Source organism: Mustela putorius, unplaced genomic scaffold (assembly GCF_011764305.1).
Source record: "Mustela putorius furo isolate JIRA1106 unplaced genomic scaffold, ASM1176430v1.1 tig00004041_pilon_pilon_pilon, whole genome shotgun sequence".
Classification (NCBI taxonomy): domain Eukaryota; kingdom Metazoa; phylum Chordata; class Mammalia; order Carnivora; family Mustelidae; genus Mustela; species Mustela putorius.
Window position 1 is genome coordinate 1,736,071 of NW_025422176.1, and position 20,853 is coordinate 1,756,923.

Below are 20,853 nucleotides of genomic sequence, written 5' to 3' on the forward strand. Positions count from 1 at the left end.
AGAGTGACTTTACATTTACTTACATGGTGGTGACAAAGAGCCCAGATTCGGCATCCAAATCACTAGCTGTGTGACCTTGGGCCAGTGACTTTATGTCTCTGTGCCTCAGTTTCCTCTTCAGTGAAATAGGAATAATAATAGGCCTATTTTACTTGATCAGTGAGGGCCAGATGTGTTAATTATATATAAAGTTCTTAGGACAGTGCCTGACACATGTTAGCTGTCACTCTCATACTAATAATACCTTTGAGCCTTGAACAACATGGGACGGGCCGGGTGAACACTTAACACATGATTGTTTGCGGTTCAGCACCATAAATGTAGTTTCTCTTCCTTGTGAGTTGTTTTTATAATATCTTCTTTTCTCTAGCTTACTTTATTATAAGAATATAATGTATGATACAGATAACATACAGAATACGGGTTAATCAACTCTGGATGTTATGCATAAGGCTTTGGTCAGCAGGCTATTTGTAGCCTAACCGACTGTTGGGAGAGTCAGATATCCCATGCGTATTTTCAACTGCTTGGGTGGTTGATGCCCCAACCCCCCGCAGCTGTAATTATTATTCCTCCACTGGAATCTATGAATCCCTGTTGGTGGGGGTGGGGGTGGCGGTCAGAATCTGCTGTTTGATCACTGCATGGGATCATGTGTGGGCACGTGGTGGGCACATCATGGCTTCCATAACTGTGGCGTACAGTGGCGTCCCGGTGATGTTCTTGGTCAAGAATAGTGGACCAGGGACGCCTGGGTGGCTCAGTTGGTTAAGCAGCTGCCTTCGGCTCAGGTCATGATCCCGGCGTCCTGGGATCGAGTCCCACATCAGGCTCCTTGCTCCGCAGGGAGCCTGCTTCTCCCTCTGCCTCTGCCTTCCACTCTGTCTGCCTGTGCTCGCTCTCACTCGCTCTCTCTCTGACAAATAAATAAATAAAATCTTTAAAAAAAAAAAAAAAAAAAAAGAATAGTGGACCAGCATGTCTAGAACTCAGCTTCCTAAGTTTGGCTTCCAGTCTCTATGGACCTAATGGTTTAGGATCCTCATTTCTGGTGATAAGGTTCATTAGGGTAAGAATCTCTAGGATCTGGTGGGGCCCAGAGTGCCGGTGCTGATGGTGGCCCGGCAGGCATTGGCTTCAACAGCTTCCCTCACATCTCTCTGCATGAAGGTTCTTTCTGCTCCTCTGAAATGCAGGCTTCAGTACACTGAGGGCTCCCGGGGCAGAGGGAGCTGTCAGGAAGCTGAGCACCATGCTCCACATCCAGAAATCAAACTGACAGCGTCTTTGCAAGTTGAGTGACCCCTGTGTCCTGGTCTTGCTTTTGGGCGACCCTCACTCAGCAGGGAAGAGTGGGTGCTTCTCCCTCTGTGGACTGATGACACCAGTGAGGGAGGAAGTACTGCGAGGGGCAAGGCGGTGTGTGCTTGTGCTGTGGCTGATGGAGGATTTACATACCGCGAGGCTGCGACCTGTGGCCGTGTGGTTGGTTCCTGAGAGACGGGTGTCCGCTCAGAAAAACGAAATCACATGGCGACCTCCCCAGGAAGAGGTGGGCAGTCTCTGAAGGGCCTGGACCATGAGGTTGTCAGAACTGAAGGCCCCCTGGGGAATGCCCTATTAGCCCCACTGTTTTCTGAAGGGGGAACTGAGACCAGAACCTGGGGTGACTTGCCCAAGGTCACAGATGGAGTTTTCATTTTAAGTGAATGTTTATGGTTTCATGAAACTGTGCTACAGCACAACACATAATCATGACTTCATTAATCCTCACAGACCTAGAAGGCTGGGAACATTCCTTATTCAACTCAACAGACACATAGTCTTCACTGAGCAATCTCTTACACATGTTAACTCCTTAACTTTTCGTGAGCATGCAGAGCTATTGTCATCATTCCCATGTCCGAGGCGAGGACACTGCAGCACAGAGAGGTTAGGTAACCTGCCCAAAGCCACACAGCGGGGAAGTTGTGTTGGGAATCGATGCCAGGCAGGCAGCCTTGCTGTGTAGGGCATACCAGTCTGATGTAGTGTCTCTCCACATGAAGCTCTTGACTCCATTCTACCGGTGGGAAGAGCAAGGCTCCTATAGCATAAGTAATTCGCTCAAGGCTGACAAGTAACAGAGCTGGGATTGAATTCAGATTCTCTAGCTTTGGAGTCTGACACATGAGCTCTCTACTAAATTCCCTCTCCCCAGAGCTGGGGGGCTGCTGGCTGAGGCATCTGAGCTGGGGACAGGGAATGGAGGCTGAGGCAGAGCTTGAAGTCAGGCAGGTGACTGTGGGGTGGTGTCACCAGGTGTCTACCTGGATTGAAGCGGGACCCCATGCAGTGGGTTGGCGCCCCCTGGGGCCGGGACAGAGTCCCAGCCAGGGGCGTTCTCTCCAGGTTTCGGATCCTAGCTCACACTTCACTTCTCAGGGAAGTCGCCCAGACCTGTCTGCCCGGCTGTGATCCCCTCACTGAAACTCTGGAAGCAATGAGAGCTTCTCTACTGTCGTCTGAAATGTAATTTTTTTTTTTTTTTTTGGTCATTCTTTCTCGTTTCCTCGGAATGAGGCTGGGAGCCCACGGCTGCAGCCCCTATGTCCGATTCTGCTTCTCAAGCACCTGATACACTCAACCAATATCTGGTGAATAAACAGATAAATAAATGAATGGGTTCTTGCTTGAGTAGAAGAAATCAGTATAGGAAACCCAGATCAAAGTTCAAGAGGTGGGAATGTCTATGGGGTTTATTGGGACAAGTTATAACTCAGTCGACATAGGGATGCCCTGGCCAGCAATAATGAATCATTAATAATAACAGCTGGTATTATTTACTGAGTACCTGTGGTGTGTCATGCAACTCTTTTAAAGGCTTTAGGGAACTTACACCGCATGACCATCCCCGGAAAATAAATATCACCGTTATCCCGAGTTAACACGAAGTATGGAGCCTTTAAGCAACATGGCCAAGGACACAGACACCTACGAAATCTCCTCTTCATGGAGGATGGACTCCCGCACCTGCTGGAAGGGTTGGGGCTTCTCATGCTCTGCTGACTCAGGTACCAAGTGGGGACCCAGCCTGCCCAATGCACGGTTGAGGTATTGAAGCCACTTAGGGTTGGAGTTGGCTTGTAAGTGCACATAGCCTTCCAGAAGAAGGAAGGTGACTCCTGTTTGCCGTGAGAATGAGGCCACCCTCTTCTACCCGAGGGTGGGTCTCTGTTTCTCTCTGAACCTCAGTGCTTATGTGCACCTGCTGTTTCATATGGTCTCCCGCTGTTGGCCCAGTCGCTGTTGGGATCCAGCAGGAGTGACTCCCAGGCCAGCGAGTAGTGAGTGGGGACTGTGGGGACTCGCAGACTCTATGTCCCACTCGAAGGACATGACTGGGACTCAGGTCCAGCCCATGGCTGCCCCCAGGACAGCTGGGCCAGTTTCGCTAGTTCGGAGCTGCTCACTGAGGTTCTGTGGAAATCTAAGCGATGCAACACCCCGCAGAAAATCGTGGCTTCCCACTGCTCTGAGTCCCACTGCTGTGAGTCTCACCCGGAGGCCTGGAAATCCATCCCTGCGAGAGGTTCACGTGCCTGCTGCGGAGAATGGCCTCATCAGGTTAGGAACCACTGACGTAGCTAATGAATTGAGATTTGTTGAAATAACATGTAAACCGTGGGAAAGAAGACCAGCTTAACATTAGTGGCAATGAAGAAAAGTTTAGAAAAAGCAAGTTTTTTGGAAGGACATAAAGGACTCAAATACTTGTAAATTCTTCCCCATCCCCTCCGTTCATCTGTCCCCTGCTAACCCTGAATTGACATCACCTACCTCGCCCACCCACTCCCTTCGCTCAGCTCCAGCTCCCAACGCTGCACTGTTTCTCCTTCCATTTCTGATTAGCCTGGTTCTTCCTTTATAAACTGCACGCCACTGACCAGACCTTGGTTCACTCAGCATTGGCTGGAAGTCTGAGGTCAGACGCTCTCCTGTCTACTGGGCTGATGCTGTACGTAGGCGATTTTCTGGAAGGACAGTAAGTAGGGTTGGCCAAGACCGGCCTTTCCAGGACAAGCTGGAAATCAATGTGGGTGAGAATCACCACGAACATTTTCAAAGCGGACAGTCATGCTGGGAGTAGGAGTGGGTGTGTATAAAGTGCATGTTTTCAGATGCTCAGATACGAAACTAGGACGTATTAAAGTAACAGGGAACCGAGGCGGGGCTAGAGAGACGTCAGTGGAACATAAGAGAAAATTTAAAAGTGAACAAAAGATCGATGAGATGATACGATAAAAGAGGCATTTCAAGTCAGCAGGGAGAAGATACATCCCATACGTTACAACTGGTTACACATTAAGAAAAAAAAAATGAAGGTCTTTCCTCAGAGGCTCCTGCTAAGATGAATTCCAAGGAAGTACGGATTTCAGCGCAGGCAGAAAGTGAAACTGTAAGATGTTGAAGAAAATACTGGGAAGGACTTTCTAAATATAACAGCAGAGACACAGACTGTAAAGGAAAATGGAAAAATTGGCACTTTAAATACACACACACACACACACGCCGTATTATATGTTGAAAAAAGAACAACAAAATTAAAAGGCAAATGAAGAACTGAGAAAATATTTACTGCCTGTATCTTAGGTGAATGATTCATATGCTTAATCATTATATAGGAAATGCGCTGCGAATCATTTAGAAAGAAGCTTGAATTTAAATACAGACAAAGGGTATGGGCAGAGAATGAATGGTAACGGTGAGCATGTATTAAATGTTTATTTCCACCGGGACTACTAGGCAGTTTCCATACATTCATTCACTGAACTCTCATCAACTTAGGAATTAGATATTATTATCCCACTTTCAGACAAAAGGCGAGCGAACACTTAAAAGGGTTCAAGAACTGGCCCCAGCATCAAAAATCTAATCAATTCCAGAGTCTGGGCGTTAGGTTTGAAGGTGGCTGTTAATTAACCCCTAATATTGACATGGACTCCAGTGCCCGTCTTAATGCAGGAAATCCTTTTTTTTCCCCCAAATCTTTTAATGCAGGAAATCCTATTCAAAATTCTCCCCAAGTTTACACAACCAAAGCAAGGCCTTCCAATCCATTACTTATTTGCAAAGGGGCGGAGCCTGGAAGAAGGCGTGGCATATCCAACTCAACCTGGCTCCAACCTTTGCACAGCGTTATCAGCTCGACTGACTTATCAGCTTGATTGACTTCCTTCTCCAGGAACATTATCAGAGATTTATTTATTTATTTTTAAAGATTTAATTTATTTGACAGATCACAAGTAGGCAGAGAGGCAGGCAGAAGAGAGACAGGGAATCAGGCTCCCTGCTGAGCAGACAGCCCGATGGGGGACAGAATCCCAGCACCCTGGGATCATGACCTGAGCCAAAGGCAGAGGCTTTAACCCACTGAGCTACCCAGGCGCCCTCCATATCAGAGATCTTCACCAAATTACAGTTTCAATGGCGGGGCCCACGTGTGTAATTACAGCTTCTCACATGACCCGCTTCACGCTTCCCAAACCTTGGTCCAGGCTTCCCTGCTTCTTTGTCTCTTGGGAAGCTTTGATATTTTGTTTACCCTTTGGGGTATGCCCCAGGCCATCCATTGTGCACGTGGTGGTACCTGCTATGAGATTTTTTTTCCCCTTGTGGAGAAACCCTGAAATATTCTACTTTCCATCAGAACTATGCAAAGATCTGTGCAGAGAAGTCCTGCTCCCTATTCATTCTGTTTCCTCCTGCCTCCGTCCATAAACACTTCTCTTAGCTTCTCTTACAGTGTATCCATCCAGAGTTCCTCTACGTGGGTATGGGTACTGTAGAATATAGTTACTTTCTAACCCTGAGCCACCTTCTCACACAAAAGGGAACATGCACTATAGACACTTCTGTACCTTGCTGGTGGGGGTGGTTGTTTTTTTCAGTTTGACTCAAAAATATGCCCTTAAGATTTCTCCATATTAGTGCAGAAGACTCGTTCGTCCATATACCTACCTGAGCAGTATGCCACCGCGTAGCTATTCTATGATTTATTTAAGCAGCTCCCTTCCTAGGACACTTGGTTTATTTAACATATTTTGGCTGTTATAAATAGCGCTGCAGTAAGCAACCTGTATGTGTATTTTTTTTCCTGTGTATGCAGGTTGATCTCCAGGATAAATTCCCAGAGTGGGACAAGTGGGTCACCGGGGAAGAAACATTTGTACTTTTCACAGATAGTGCCAAATAGCGATTGGCCGGCTCACCAGGGAGATGTGTATCTGTGTCTCCCCCAGCTTCTCAACGGAGATGACTGGGGGTGGGGGGCATGTTGTAAAATTTTATTTTAGGAGTTGGCTCTTTCACTTTAAGGTGTATTAGAAAAAAACATAATTTGCACATTGATCCCACGAGTTCCCACTCTGACAGGGTTTCATTTTAAAATAGTTTTATTTATGTAAAGGACACGTGAGTTGAAGAAAAATGGCACGTACACATTATAGGTAGTATGTGGGCATGCAGAATTATGACAGCTCAAGACCGAAATTTGGGAGGTGTCACTCCGATGATTTGTTCTCATGGGAGTAATGAAATAAAGAGCTTGTACTTCTTGTTGGGGGTGCGGGGGTTGTGCTGGGAGCCAATCCATGAAGCCAGGCCATGAAAGGCACATGGCACCAGAGACTCAGAGAGGTTAAGGCAGTTGCCTGAGGTCACACAGTCAACCCCAGAGCCCCTGTTTCTAACTTCCCTGTGTTCTGACGGTGTTTCCAACTGGGATCTTCCATTTCACCTGGCCCTTCTGCCTCCTGGGAAATGTGCCTTCAGGGGCTTTTGTGGCCTGTAAATTCCAGGGATGACACAGTCCACATTTCCAGGTTGCTTTTATTCCTCCTCTGACTGATGTTTGTGTGCGTTTTTTCGGCCTCCGTGCTTCAATCCAGCTTCCCGATTTCCTGCAGCTTTGCCTCAGCACAGCCAAATTTCAGCCCACCTGTGAACAAAGCCACACAGCCCATTCAGACCGAGAAAGGCTATTTTAGGCTGTGACTTAGATGTTTAAAGATATTTTTTTCTTGCTTTTGGTTTCTGATCTGTGCTTCCTTCCTCCTTAGCTGCTTGTGCCTGGAGTCAGGTGACAAGGCAGTGATGCCGAGCAGGGAGCTGCCCATCCTTTGGGCCTGGAGGTTGGGTATTTGTGGTGAAGATTCTGGCTTGGGGGTGGTGGTAGGGATCCCCCAGCAGCCCGTTCCTAGATGGTGCTGTGGTTGTGTGAGATGAAGGTTGCCATTGTCTGTAGACCCCCACTCCCCCGTCAGTTGGGAGACCCTGTGGCGAGGCTGACGAGCGGGCAGGCAGCCAGGTGACATGCCGGGGTCCCCACTCAGCTCCCTGGCAGACTTGGATTTCAATCCTGGCTCTCCCATTTTCTTGCTTTGAGACCTTGAATACATTACCTCTCAAGCCTCAGTTGGCTCATCTGAAATACCAGGGTACTAATAACTCTCCCCCCACTCCTTGGCCATGGCAGAGACTCAATGATGTGATACAGGACACTTAACGCAATACTTGGGGGACAGTCCATGTTCGATGGTGGCAGTCGCAGTCCGATAGTTCATTATTATTTTGTTCTTGTGATTGAACAATCTGTGGGAGCAGGATCCGAAGTGGAAGGAAACTTAGAAATCCAGGCTCACCCAGCAGAAGGCATGATGGAACCTCGACTGTGAGAACTACTGGGGAGAGGAATCATGCCAGGATCTTGTGGAAGCGTGATTCCCAGGGTGGAGGAGATGACCCGAGGACTCTGGAAATCAAGGGCTGATCCTGGGGTGGGGACACTGTAGCTTCAGACCTCTTTCTGAATGCATTTGACCCTGAGCCAAATGAACTCATTCAGGAGGCTAGGGGCTGTGTTCATGTGTAAGTTCTCAGCTGGTGGACCAGAGGGGGAGAGGGAGGGGGGTCTGAGCGGGGTCATAAACCCACATTCCTACAGGGACCCGGTGGGGAGGGGAAAAGGAAGCGTGGTGTGAGACAGCAGGGAGTGGCAGGGACTGCAGAAGACAAGTCTTGTCCCTCTCTGCAGGGGGTGACCACTGCTCAGCCCACAGGGACATATGTCCAGTGTTGCTGTAACTTGTGATTTTTCAAAGGAGCCAGAAGTATAAATTTTTATCTGACATTCTGTGATTTTTTTTTTTTTTAAACATAGTGAATTAACTTGAACTTTTAAGAAGCACCATATGGAGCAAATACAGCGTGTTTGCAAAGTTGACAATGGCCCCTGGCCTCCAGATTGCAACCTCTTGAGCATCAAGGAGGACCTCGGCCGGGGACGGGGCTGGGCGAGAGACAGACTAGAGGAGACCCAGTCTGTGCGGCCTGGGATGCGGGGGACGGTTCCGACTCAGAAGCTTCATGGCTCCCCAGGCTCATCCCAGAGCTGGTCAGTGGCCGCAGCCTCCAAGGCTGGGAAGGGGATGTCTTTTGGTTAAAGGCCAGGCTGATATTTAACCTGGATGTACCAACACTGCTGTATCAGTTCTGGTAATACTGAAATGCTGGAAATATTGAAAGGCTGATTGATAAATAGCCCCAGGCTTTCTGAACCTCCTCTTTCCACCATTTACCTACTTCTTACCTTGCCAGCTCCTTGCTCCCCCCTGCCATGATCTGGCAACCACAGAGTTAACTCCCAGCAGAGCTAAACCTGCTGTTCCTTCTGACTGGTCAGGGAGCTGTACCTGAGCCCAAGTGATTAGAAATATCTTGTCTCCCATCCACCGTTGCAGGTACCGATGCCACTTGGAAGGGCATCAGCTCCAAGGACACAAGGGGACACAAAGGGCACAGGAAGAGTCAATGCATGCCAAGCCCCGGCGGGACTGGAACCAGGAGCTCCGTCCCCCGGGGCGTGTGGCCTGTTGTCTTTGTTCCTCTGTGTTCCTTGGAGCCCACTGTAAAAAAGGGCCACACCAGCCCTGGAGCTGCCCGTGTTCCCGACTGCTGGTGTCCCATTCACTAAACATGTGAGTCATTTGAGCCAAGCGCCTACCTCTCCAGCAGTCCTCTGTGTCCGGGAGAGCGGGCCGCCTCGAAGCACAAACCCACCCATCTCATAGGCTGGGCACTGGGCACAAGCAGGCGCCCTTTTAAGATTCTCCTTGAGGATCCTGGAGTCATGGGGCCCCCTGCTGTGGGACTGTGGCTTTATCCCAAGTTCTCCCAGGTAGCCCGAGGGAGGAGGGTAGAAGTGAACAGAGGATGACCTGATTGGTCTGGGGGGTCTGAGGGATGGGTGTGTGTGTGTGTTGGGGTAGGGGTGCTGGTACAATTTGAACCCTCCTGAAAGCCTGGGCCGGGGTGTCGGGGGGTAAGGTTGGAGGGATCTGCAACAGCTTCTAAATAAACCAGCAGCAAACTTTCCCCTGCAACGTGCTCAGTTGGCCTTCCTTTCTCCCGTCTGGCTCTAATCCGGCTCTCCAAGTCATTTTCTAGAACAGCACATGCATGGCTCAGGGGCTTTCAGTGGTTAGCAGCAATGACAACAGCCCCCAGCTGCCACCGCAACTCCAACCTCTCCATGCGTGCCAGCCACTGTGCGAACTGCTGGGCTTGCTGAGGCTGGGGAGCTGCGGGCAAGTCCCTGCGGCCCTCGGTCCTCATCTGTGAGATGGTGTAGTAAAGTACATGCTTCCTAGGGATGTTATAAGGATGAAATGAGTTAATGCCTGCCTGGTAAATCCCTGAGAGATAGTTCCTGTGTGAGTAAATGCTTAATAAATACTAACTCTCGCTCATTCCTTGAGCACCTTCTATATGCCAAGTACAGTATATGCCCGGCGCAAAATTCCCTTATGTTGCTTGTAACTGAGCGTCAGAGAGATGAAATTAACACATGTAATCACAACCCAGTGGTTTAAATGCGACCATGGAGAAGATCTAGGAGGGCAGGATATTGGTGGGGTTTCTTGGTTTGTTTCTCTCTGCCATTAGAATGTGAATTCAGTGAGAGCAAGCCTTCTGGCTCTCCGCGTACACTCGAATCCCCGTGCCTAGAAAGACCCTGGCTCTCAGTAAACATTTGCTGGGTGCAGGAATGAGTGCAGGAAGGAAGGAAGTGCCACTGCAGCTGGGCTGGAACAGAAGCACGTTAACGAAGTTGGGGAGGGAGGAGAGAAGGGAGAGAAGCTTGGTGCGTCCCAGATTCAGAGCCGGGCAGAGCCGGCTGGGAATCCCAGCTTAGCAGTGGGCCAGCTGGGTGACCTGGGGGAAAATCTCTGTCCCTCTAGTCTGGGCCCATTTCACTGTCACTAAGATGGGAATGAATAACACCTTCCAAATGAAATATCATGAGGACCGGAGAAAGTGCCCGAGAGACACCCAGCATACACTGGGCAGCTCTCAGGAAATGTTTCATTTACCTTCCCTTTCTTTCTTTCTTTCTTTCTTTTTTTTTTTTTTTTAAAGATTATTTATTTATTTATTTGACAGAGATCACAAGCAGGCAGAGAGGCAGGCAGAGAGAGAGGAAGGGAAGCAGGCTCCCTGCTGAGCAGAGAGCCCAATGTGGGGCTCAATCTCAGGACCCTGAGATCATGACCTGAGCCAAAGGCAGCGGCTTTAACCCACTGAGCCACCCAGGCGCCCCTTACCTTCCCATTCTTTGTGCCACCCGGCATCTCCTCTTGTTGAAGAGACAGGATGCGGCAGAGAAGGTTCTTGGTAATATCTAGTCAGAAATGCTCAAATCCTTCTCCCAGAGATATTCCAAGGAGATGTGTATGGGGAAGAAAGGAAACCCAGCAAAGAGGCCATTTATTATTAGTCGGGATATTGTCCCAAATCTCCAGGTCGAGCTCATGAGTCCCTCGGAGACTCCCTTTTTCTATACTAGGTACGCCTAAGGAAATGTAAAGCATAATCAAAACAAATTCTCAGCTATACTCCAAGGTCCACTTATCAGGGAGCTAGAAGAGAGCACAAAAGCCGAGGAGAGAAAGAGAAGTGGCCACAGGGTTTGGGGCTGAGGTGACCCAGGCCACTCATCCCAACACATTCAGGGCTGGACCGTGGGATCTGAAGCCAGCAGCCTCCCGGGAGCGAGAGAGCTACCGGAGAGAAAGAGAAATTAGGCAGGTGCGCCTTTACGCACGTGTGCAAGCCCCACCCATTGAGGCGGGGCCAGTCAGTGCCTTGGAATCTGACCAACCAGATCTGTTCTCCTACCTCGCCCTGAACTCCCCCTCCAGGCCAACACCGGTCATAAACAGGTATTTCCTTGGAGGAGGGTTGGAGGCACTCCTCAGCTCTAAGGTGAGCGCCCCCAGAGCCTTCAAGGATGGAAGATGTTTTTTTTAGCCAGGCTTACACTGAGTTATTGTTTTCATGCAGGGGAAATTCACCTTTTCTATTTTTTTACATACAGTAAAATTCAGTACAGTTTATATATAGAACATTTCAGGAAAAGACACTCAACACTTTAATAGCACATAACGAAATATCTACTTATTGTGTGTATTTATTTTCACTTGTTTATTTTCTGTTACTAGAACATCAGGTTCAAGTAGACACACGATGAGCTGAACGAAGGAGGGAAGAGAGGGGTAGCACATAGCACAGACCGTTGTGTCAGATCAGCCCTGGGTGGGAATCCCAGGTCCGTGCTCTCCAGGCTCTGCTGCACATTGTTGCACAGAGAAAGCAACTTTCAGGCTGGCTTTGGGACAGGTGGGGATACTCACCACTATACTAATCTGAGGATAAGCCCTTGGGCTGGCTTTGGGAAGGAGAAGAAGGAGCTCTGAAGTTAGGCCAGTGATGGAAGAGAAACTCTTGAGCAAGAAAGATAACATGCAGAGCCAGAGGGGCATGTTTGGGGGGCATGAATGAGTCCTGTGTCCTGAGAACAGAGTGTGTGTTGGGGGAGACATAGCTGAGGTTATAAGGGAGGTGTAATAATAATGCAAGAGCTTATACCACTTATGGGCTGCCAAGTGGTTCTATGATCTCTACACAGATGAATCCATTTATTCCCAGTGAGCTAATAAGCTTGTAGCATTGCCATTACCTTTATTTTATTTTATTATCATTTTTAAAGATTTTATTTATTTGTTTGAAAGAGAGAGCATGAAAGAGAATGAGAGCACAAGCAGCGAGGAGGGGTAGAGAGAGAAGCAGACTCCCCACCGAGCAAGGAGCCTGACATGGGGCTCGATCTGAGGACCCTGGGTTCATGACCTGAGCTGAAGGCAGACGCTGAACCACTGAGCCACCCAGCACACCCATTACCTCCATTTTATAGACAAGGACACTGAAGCACAAAGAGATTAAGTAACTTGCCCGAAGTCATACAGCTGAGAAGAACCCAGATGATGCTCCAAAGTCTGTACCTTGAAGCTCTGTACTATACTGCCAGGTTATGAAGGGCATGTTTGTTAGGGAACCAGATAAGCTGCTATAACAAATAGCCCCCAGATATAGGGACTGAGGCAATCAGAAAGTAGGTTTTCTCTCAGGTGTCTGCCCAAAGGGATGAAGTCCGAGACTAGTAGTGTAGTTCTGTCCTTTCAGCACAGGTCTCCAGGTTTGGGTCCAAGGCGTTTGGGGCCAGAGAGGCTTGGACACTTTTAAAGGCAAGAACCCTGAAGCACACCCATCCCATTGGTCAGAGCTTCATCACATGGCCACATCAAACTTCAAGGGAGGCTGGGAAATGTAGTCCCTAACTGGGTGGCCACACTCTTCGCTTAAACTCAAGGGTTCTATTATTAAAGGAAAGAATGGGTTTTGTTGGAAAAACCAGGAAGCTCTGCCACAACCTGCAGACATTCATTGGACTTTGAACTCCGGTGTGTAGGGGATGAGGTACTAGAAAATGGCCTTTAAGCAGGGAGGTTTTATGCTCAGACTCAGGTTTTAGTTCACTCCAGAGCCCTCCAGAGGCATGCTCAGAGGATAAGGGGGAAAACATAGGAACAAGGGGACCTGTTTAGCGGCTGTCTCTGGAGCTGCAGGCCGGAGTCAGGAGGTTGGGCTCTCAGGTGGAGGACGGGTGGCACAGGGAACTGGCTGGGGTTGCCGTGGGAGCCAGCTGCTGTCAGAGTCATTCGCTCATTCAAGCACTATTTCCCAAATGCATATCTGGTGCCACGCCCCCCAGTGATGGTCCCAACAGGGGTGAGGAGTGCTGGGGCGGCTTCAGTTCTGGCTGAGTTCTCCAGGGATACTCCAAGCAGAGTGTTACTTGGATACTCCAGCCTTTGACTGGCCATGCTGACACTGGCCTCTTTTGTTTGTTTCTCTTGGCCTTAGGACCCCCGGAGCAAACACAAGTTTAAGATCCACACGTACTCCAGCCCCACGTTTTGTGACCACTGTGGGTCACTGCTGTACGGACTCATCCACCAGGGGATGAAATGTGACAGTAAGTACATTTGCTCAGCGGCGGCCTCTGGTGACCGGGCTGCTTCCTCCTGGTTTGGGGGTCCAGGTCCACAGCACCTTCTCCCAAGCTCTGGCCGGGCTGGCCTGCGGGTTGTCTGTTGCTGAGGAATGAGCACCCCCGCCCCCCACCACCACCATTAAAGGGGGCGATGCTGCCTTCAGAGCCATTCGGGTAGGCTGGGGGCGGACTCAGGCTGAACCCTGAGGCTTCAGAGAGGACGGACAAAGTCCCACCTCCTCTGTCCGTCCGGGCCTGGGGGTGGGTTGGGATGGGAAGGGGTGGGAAGGGGTGGGAAGAGCCTTTCGAAGGACACCGGGCCGGAGGGGCCCAGCCTGAGCCGTGCCCCTCCCTGCCCTCGCAGCCTGCATGATGAACGTGCACAAACGCTGCGTGATGAACGTCCCCAGCCTGTGCGGCACAGACCACACGGAGCGCCGCGGCCGCATCTACATCCAGGCCCACATCGAGAGGGAAGTCCTCATCGTCGTCGGTAGGTGGCGCTGGGGATCCGGCGCCGACTCCGCGGGTCCGATCTGTGCGTTGGGGGAGGGGAAACTGCTGGAGGGATGGGCAGGGCGGGGCTGGGGGGCGGGAGGGGACTGCGTGACCCTGCCTCCCAACCCCCCCCCCCCCCCCCCCCCCGCCCCATCACAGCCTCTCCTGGCTGCAGGCACCTGCGCGGGCTGGAGCTCAGAAAGGCCCTACTCCACCTCTGCCTCTCCCTTTCCTACTCTTGCTCGGGGTGTGGAGTGTGCAGTTCTATTTCTTTTGATAAGAAAACCTAGAAGGAATGCTTGGGGCTTCCGCGGACTTTCCCAGGGGGGAGAATAGCCTTGGTGACAAACACCAAATTCCAGATTGTGACCACTTGGGCAGGAGGTGGGGAGGGGCGGTGCCTTGTGCATCCCAGGGGGCTTTCTGTTTATTTGAAATAATTTTTTTTCTTAAACCTGACAGTGGCGACGTGGGTCCCTGTTCTATGATTCCCTATACTTTTTGCACTCCTGAAGTGTCTTCTTAATAATAAGAAAGACGGATAATACAGCCAGTGGGAGGGGTGCAGGGGGTCTAGGGGAAGACCGGAGCAGGGCATGTGTGGCTCTTGGAATGGAGCATTCTAGAACTACTTGGCTCTGGCATGTGAAGCCCCAGCAAAATAGAAACCTGGCTTTGCTGGACTGGTAAATACTCAGCCATAAAAGCTACCGTAAACCCCACACTGAACCAGACAAGAACGGGACTAAAACTTCGGAGGAATTCTCTGCTCAAATGCTTGTGACACCAACTATAGACTTCATAACGAGTCCGTCTAAGCAAGGTTTTATGACTTGGTAACTCAGGAAACTGATCACAAAAGGGATTGATTTTGCAAAACTTGGTCTACTTTTGAGGCCCCGGATTGGTTCGGCATCTCTGATGTGTTCAGCCCTGTGCAGGGAGGGGCTTCACGTACACCGCGTAAAACTCCCAACAATATCCCTGTAAAATACAACCCTTGTTTTACGTTGGGGTTCGTGATACCCAGTGGGCTCTTGGGAAATGTGCATTCCGTTAAATTGCTTTTTCCCCCAAAAGAAAGGCAAGGGGCTGACTTCTTCCCAGGGGGATGTTTGGGGATCCCCCAGGGAGAAGCAGGCAGTCACTGGTTCTGGAGAGAGGAGGGTTTTCCTAGGGCTGTCTTAGCTTCCTGGAGCCGGGATGGGACAAAAATGAGACCCTGCTGCCCTCTAGTGTCCTTCTCTGGGAACTGGACTGGCTCAGGTCTGTCGCAGGTGGCCGCAGACATTGAATAGAACTCACCCATCCTATACAGGACCTTACTTAGTATAATGCCATTGAAGTCTATCCATTGTTCCAATCATCAATCAATCAATCAATCAATATCATGTGATAAGATAGAGGTGTTGGCTGACGCTGTGCAGGAATCAAATCACAACATAAATGTGCCCAATCAACACATCATATGTGAACACGCACAGTCCTATTGCCAATTACAGCTCCGTCGAAAAGCCCTCCACGTCATCTCTTTCATCCTCACGACGACCTTGTGAAATGTGTGTTATGCTCGATTTATGAATGGAAATGCTAAGGCCCAGGGAGGTTAGGTTTCTAAGAACTCACACCGTTAGTAACAAAACAATAACAAAGCCGTAGCTAACACTAGAGTTCTTTGAAAATGTGCCATCACTGTGCAAAGCACTTACGAGCCGTATCTTGGTTAAATTTTTTGAGCAACTTAGCAGGGTGCTAGGTTGTAGCATTATCTTTCTACTTATCAGGAAATAGGCTTGGAAAGCCACACACTTCATCACCTGGGTCTGTTAGACTCCCTAGTATGATATACTAAGTTACTTTTTAGCTTGGTCTCCGCCGCCCCCCCCCCACACCTTATTTATTTCCTTTGTGGTTTAGCTAGGTTACCTCTTACGGGCATTTCTTGGGGAGCCTTTTTTTCTGATGTGGTACAACACAGCCTCTCTCTTCAAATTCAAGGTCAGAGTCTTCCCCTTTACGCACAGATCTGCTTGGGCATATCTTGATCTCAAGCAGATGATTCTCTGGCAATCCGCTATGTGCCTATGAACCGGGGGCGTATAATCTCCCAGGCTGCGGTACCGAAATGCCACAAACTGGGCAGCTTGAAACAGCAGGAATTTATTCTGTAACTCTTCCGGAGGCTAGGAGTCGGGCATGAAAGTGTCGGCTGAGTTGGTTTGCTCTGGAATGCTCTGAGCAGTTCTTCTGGCAGTTTCCATCAATCTTTGGTGTTCATTGGCTTGTGGAGCCTGGTCTCTGCCTTCATCATCACATGGCATTCTTCCCTGTGTGTCTCTGTGTCCAAGTTTCGTCTTCTTATAAGGACACCAGGCATTGGATTAGAGCTTCTCTAATCTAGTATGACCTCATCTTAACTTAGTTGCATTCGGAAAGCTGTCATTTCCAAATAAGGTCACACTCCCAGGTACTGGGGTTGGGACATGGCTATATCTTCTTTGGGGGGGGGGGACACAATTCAGCCCATAACAAAGAGGTGGGTTGGGGCTCCCTTGGCATTAGGGGCAGAATATATGCACGTCAGAGTTCTGAGAGCGTTGATGAATTACCTACCAAGGTTTTCATAGTTGTGGTTTTCCAAGCACTTTGATCCTGGGCCATTCAGTGGAGAGGCAGTGTTGCTGCTGTCCTATGGAGGAGGACAAGATTCAGCGAGGCTGGATAACCTGCCTGGTGTCACAGGTGGCACGGGGGGTGAGCACCGGGGTCTCACGATGGCAGGTCACGGTGGCCCGCCGTGGCCCCTTCCCCGTGCCCGGTGCAGTCAGTGCTGGGGGTACTCTTGTTGCCTGCCTGACGATTCAGGAACCTGGGGCTCTGACTGCAGTTCTCTAAAAATAGAGCCAAGATGGAGATTTTCATTCAAGTGATTTATTGGGGCTGCTCGTGGGGGAAGAGGAGTCGGGGCAGAGCAAAGAAAGCTAAGCGAGAGAACAGTCTTCCTAAAGACAAGCTTCAGCCTGGCCCTCCCTCCTGCAGGGATTGGCCTCGCAGGGTCGGTCAGTGCCGGGGACAGCGCTGGGTCTCTCCCTCCCCACCACCCCAAGCATTCGTGCTTGAAGCTCTAACCCAGTGGGATGGTGTTTGGAGATGGGGCGTTCCTGAGGTCATTAGGGGTTGCTGAAGTCCTGCGGGTGAGGTTCTCCGGTGAGATGAGTGGCTTTATAAGAAGAGGAAGAGAAATAGATTTCCCTCTCTGCACCATATGGGGGCACAGTAGGAAGACGGCTGTCTAGAAGCCAGGAAGAGGGTTCTCGCTGGGAACCCGATATGGGACTTCCCAGCTTCCAGAACTCTGAGACATAAATGCCTGTTGTTGAAGTCACCTAGTCTCTGGTGTTTTGTCAGCAGCCTGAGCTGAGCGGACAGTCGGTCTTGGCTGTAGGCTGCTGGGGTGGGAGGTGGGAAGGTGGGGTTACCTCCCAGGCTAGGTGGCTTCCGTGTGGACCAGGGCGACTGTCTGGACACAGGGGCAGCCGTGAGCCCTCGACTGCCAACATTCACAGCAGCTGGGGGGAGGGGGCATGGGGCCAGTGTGGCGCGCCTGGATGTCCTTCCAGTCTCCCAAGCATCCTTCTGGTGTCGTGGTTGGGACTCCAGGCCCTCCTGCTTGATCCCAGACAGATGGACCGGAGAGGACAGAGGCCCCCTGGCAATGCTAGGTCAGATCACCTGACTCCCTCCAGACCGTAGATGCACGCTCGGTGTTTGGACTTTCCACTTCCTAGCCCAGGACGCTGTGCCACCTGCTCTGACTGTTCTCTTGCTCTTGGAAGAAGATCCCATCATCTCCAGAAGCAAGTTACAGCTGCTTCTGGAAGATCCGAAGGTTTCCTCATCTCTCTTGGCTCCTGAAATCCAGGCTTTATATCTACTGCCAGGGATCTCGCAAGTCAAGATCGGAATGGAAATCCAGTCAGCTCCCCCTCTTTTAAAAACCCATCAGTGGTTTCTCATTGCCCTCAGAACAGATAAACCTAATGTGGCAACCTCATTCTTGATTCTCTGTCTCTCCCTCCAGATTTTCTTTTAACCCTTCGTCCTGTCCGGGCTGCCCCCACCATTGGGCTGCTGCACCTTTCTGTTCCTTTCCTGTGCAGTGTTTACCTTTGCCCTCTTGTCTTCCTCCCATGGGTCATTCTTCTCCTTCTTGCAGGCTTCAGCTTGCCTTTACCATCAGAGAAGCTTCCCCAAGCTTCCCACCCTTCTAGACGCTCATGGTATCTGAACTTGAGCTTGTGTCAGTGACGGTCCTAAGCTGGGTGGATTATGTCCCTCTCTCCCACTGGACTCGAAGCTCCTTGACAGCGACACAGCGTCTGCTTTGGCTCACACTCTGCCCAGCACCTCGTGTGACGGATGTCCCTAAATATGTGTGGCGTCAGTGGATGTATGTTTGAATGATAACACACTAGAGGGTCCTGGCGGATACCGGGACTTCCCAGATGACCCCCTAATCAGCGCTTCCTGAAGTGAGGAGTTGGAGTTCAGCAGATAACCCCTTTCACATGCTTATTCTTATAGGGGAGGAGACCTTAAAAAACTCTTAAGGGCCAAGTCCCAGATAAACAGCAAATATTACGGAGACTGGGACCCACTCTTTGGAGGCATGACCACAGCAGTTCCCTGGGTGATGCAGAAAAGACCCAGAGCAGCAGGACTTGTAGAGTCATAGGAAACCACACGGACCTCGTGGTGCTGAGCGGTATCGTGGGAGCAGGCTGTGTAAGGTCGGAAAGCTGTACAGTGCTCCTAGAGTTCATAAAGCCCATGCCCCTACACATATGAACCCCCTTTCAATTCAGTATCTCTCGATTGACGTAACAACTGGTATCGCATTATTTACATTCCCACCTATGTTACGGCCATCAGCAAAGCCTTAACCATGTCTGTATTTGTATCCATAATTGTATCTCACGAAAATTGGGGCTGTTTGGAAAGAAAAGCAGAGAGAACAGTTTGTTTGTTTGTTTAAATCTTGCTCTTCCGTACTCCTGTCCAGTGTTCTCACCATGGTATTGTGCTCTACAGAACCCTTCTTAGACAGAAGCATCTCCCAGAAGACTTAGGTCCTCCCAATATTGTGGTATTTTAATCCTTCCCAAGATCTGCCATTCTTACATCAAAAGAGGAAGTGCACTAAATAGGCATCAGTTCTCGACAGGCTGTTGAGAAAAGCTGAGGTCACATCTGCCTGTACCCCAGCTTCTAAAGAGGTTCCGAAAGTACTCTTTGGAGAAAGGAAATGGATGCTGAACGGTCACAGAAGACTCTCTTGTCATTTAAAGGACTGTTTCCGGGTAGAGTAGGTTTTGCCGTCATGGCGACCCAAACAATGGGAAAAGAGTATAAGGAGACCTATGGGGGCCCTTCCCCTTGATATTCCACTTGGGTAACTGTTGTCTAAAACCAATATGGCAGGACTTGACCAGAAGAGCAGAGAGTGTGTGCTGTGCACAGAGGGGTGAGGTGGGACATGTGGGGTTGGGTTGGAGGGGTTAGGTGTTTCCAGGGTGATGAGGAAGATAGCATGTTATAGGGCAGAAAGGTGAGAAGGGCTCAGTAGGCATAGGTGTTCATTCATTCATTCATTCATTCATTCATGGAGGGCCTCAGTACCAGTTCGGGTCCAATGACCTATGAGATCTAGTCTCCATCCTCAGGGAGCTCATAGCCTGGTGGGGGAGATAGGCCTAGATCGCTGTGTTGCCAAGTGACAAGAAGTGGCCGGGACGGGGTGTGTAGGAGACCGCTGTTAAGTGTGGCTTCCTTTCCCTGCATCCGGGGTCCAGACTCCTCTAGAATCCATTCACTCCCTCTCCCAGTCATTCACTTGTTTGTTCAACAGCATTTGAGTTTCTCCTTTTTGCCGAGCATATTCTAGAGCCTTGAGTCACAGCAAGAGAGGAGATGGGTCTCTTTGCCTGGATGAACATCACAACCTTGCCAGCGTTCGGGGACCCTTGAGATCTTTCCGCGCCTTTCTTCCTTCTGCTAGCCACAAGGAATCTCATTCTTGTCGGGCTGAAGTCCACTCCCCGTCAAACCTTTTTCAAGACACTCTGTGCTCACAGACCCCCTTTGTGAAGGTGATCTTCTCTTTGAAACCTCTGAGGTTTGGGAATTCGGGACATAGGACAAGAATGACCTGAAGGCTATTTCTGCTTTTTCACTGCTACATACTTCCACTGAGATGGCCGTCTGCTTGGAAGGGAAAGAGAAGGGGGGAGGAAAAGAAAAACGTAAGGAAAGAAAATACAGATAGAATAAAGTCTTGAAATATGACCCTGCCATGCTTCAATGGCAAGGGTAGAACATGATCATAAATCAGACCACTTGGGCCCACTAGGGGGCAGTGTCTGCCTTCAAAGTCATTCCTCCCCGAAGGCTCTCTTTTCCAAAGATGCCCAAGTTTTACAGAATGAAATGAGACCACAGCGTCATCATGGTCCATATGGAAGGCATCACAGAGAAGAGCTCAGCCCCTCTTCCGTACCCCCATGAAACAGCCGAGTCACTGAGGTCCAAGAAAGGAGGTCCTTCTCAAAGCCATACATCATGGAACAGGGACAGGACCCGGCTTGTGTAGATTACCCCCTCCCCACATCACCAGTTAGTACTTTTCCCCCAAATGTCCTGTTTTGAGAAATGTCCGACATACCCCAAAGCTGAAGGGATTTTACAGTGAACACTCAAACCTGCCATTAACATTCTACTACACTTGCTTCCTCAGTAAGCGTCCCCCCAACTCTCCATCCATCAAGCCATCTTATTTTTTGACATATTTCAAAGCAAATTGAAGCCATCAATTCAGTTCCCCCTAAACACTTAAGCATGTCCATCATCAACTAGAAACAACACTT

The 20,853-nt window shown here is 49.8% G+C and overlaps 1 protein-coding gene across 4 annotated transcripts in view; it reads left to right on the plus strand.

The window, feature by feature from the left end:
- The window catches only part of PRKCB (protein kinase C beta), a 322,605-nt gene that overhangs the window by 152,435 nt on the left and 149,317 nt on the right, over positions 1 to 20,853 (plus strand). For all 4 annotated transcript variants that reach the window (XM_045072663.1, XM_045072664.1, XM_045072662.1 and 1 more), the window contains exons 4-5: positions 13,303 to 13,414; positions 13,797 to 13,925. In XM_045072663.1, the coding sequence (XP_044928598.1) occupies positions 13,303 to 13,414; positions 13,797 to 13,925 (241 nt within the window). The remainder of the gene's footprint in view (positions 1 to 13,302; positions 13,415 to 13,796; positions 13,926 to 20,853) is intronic.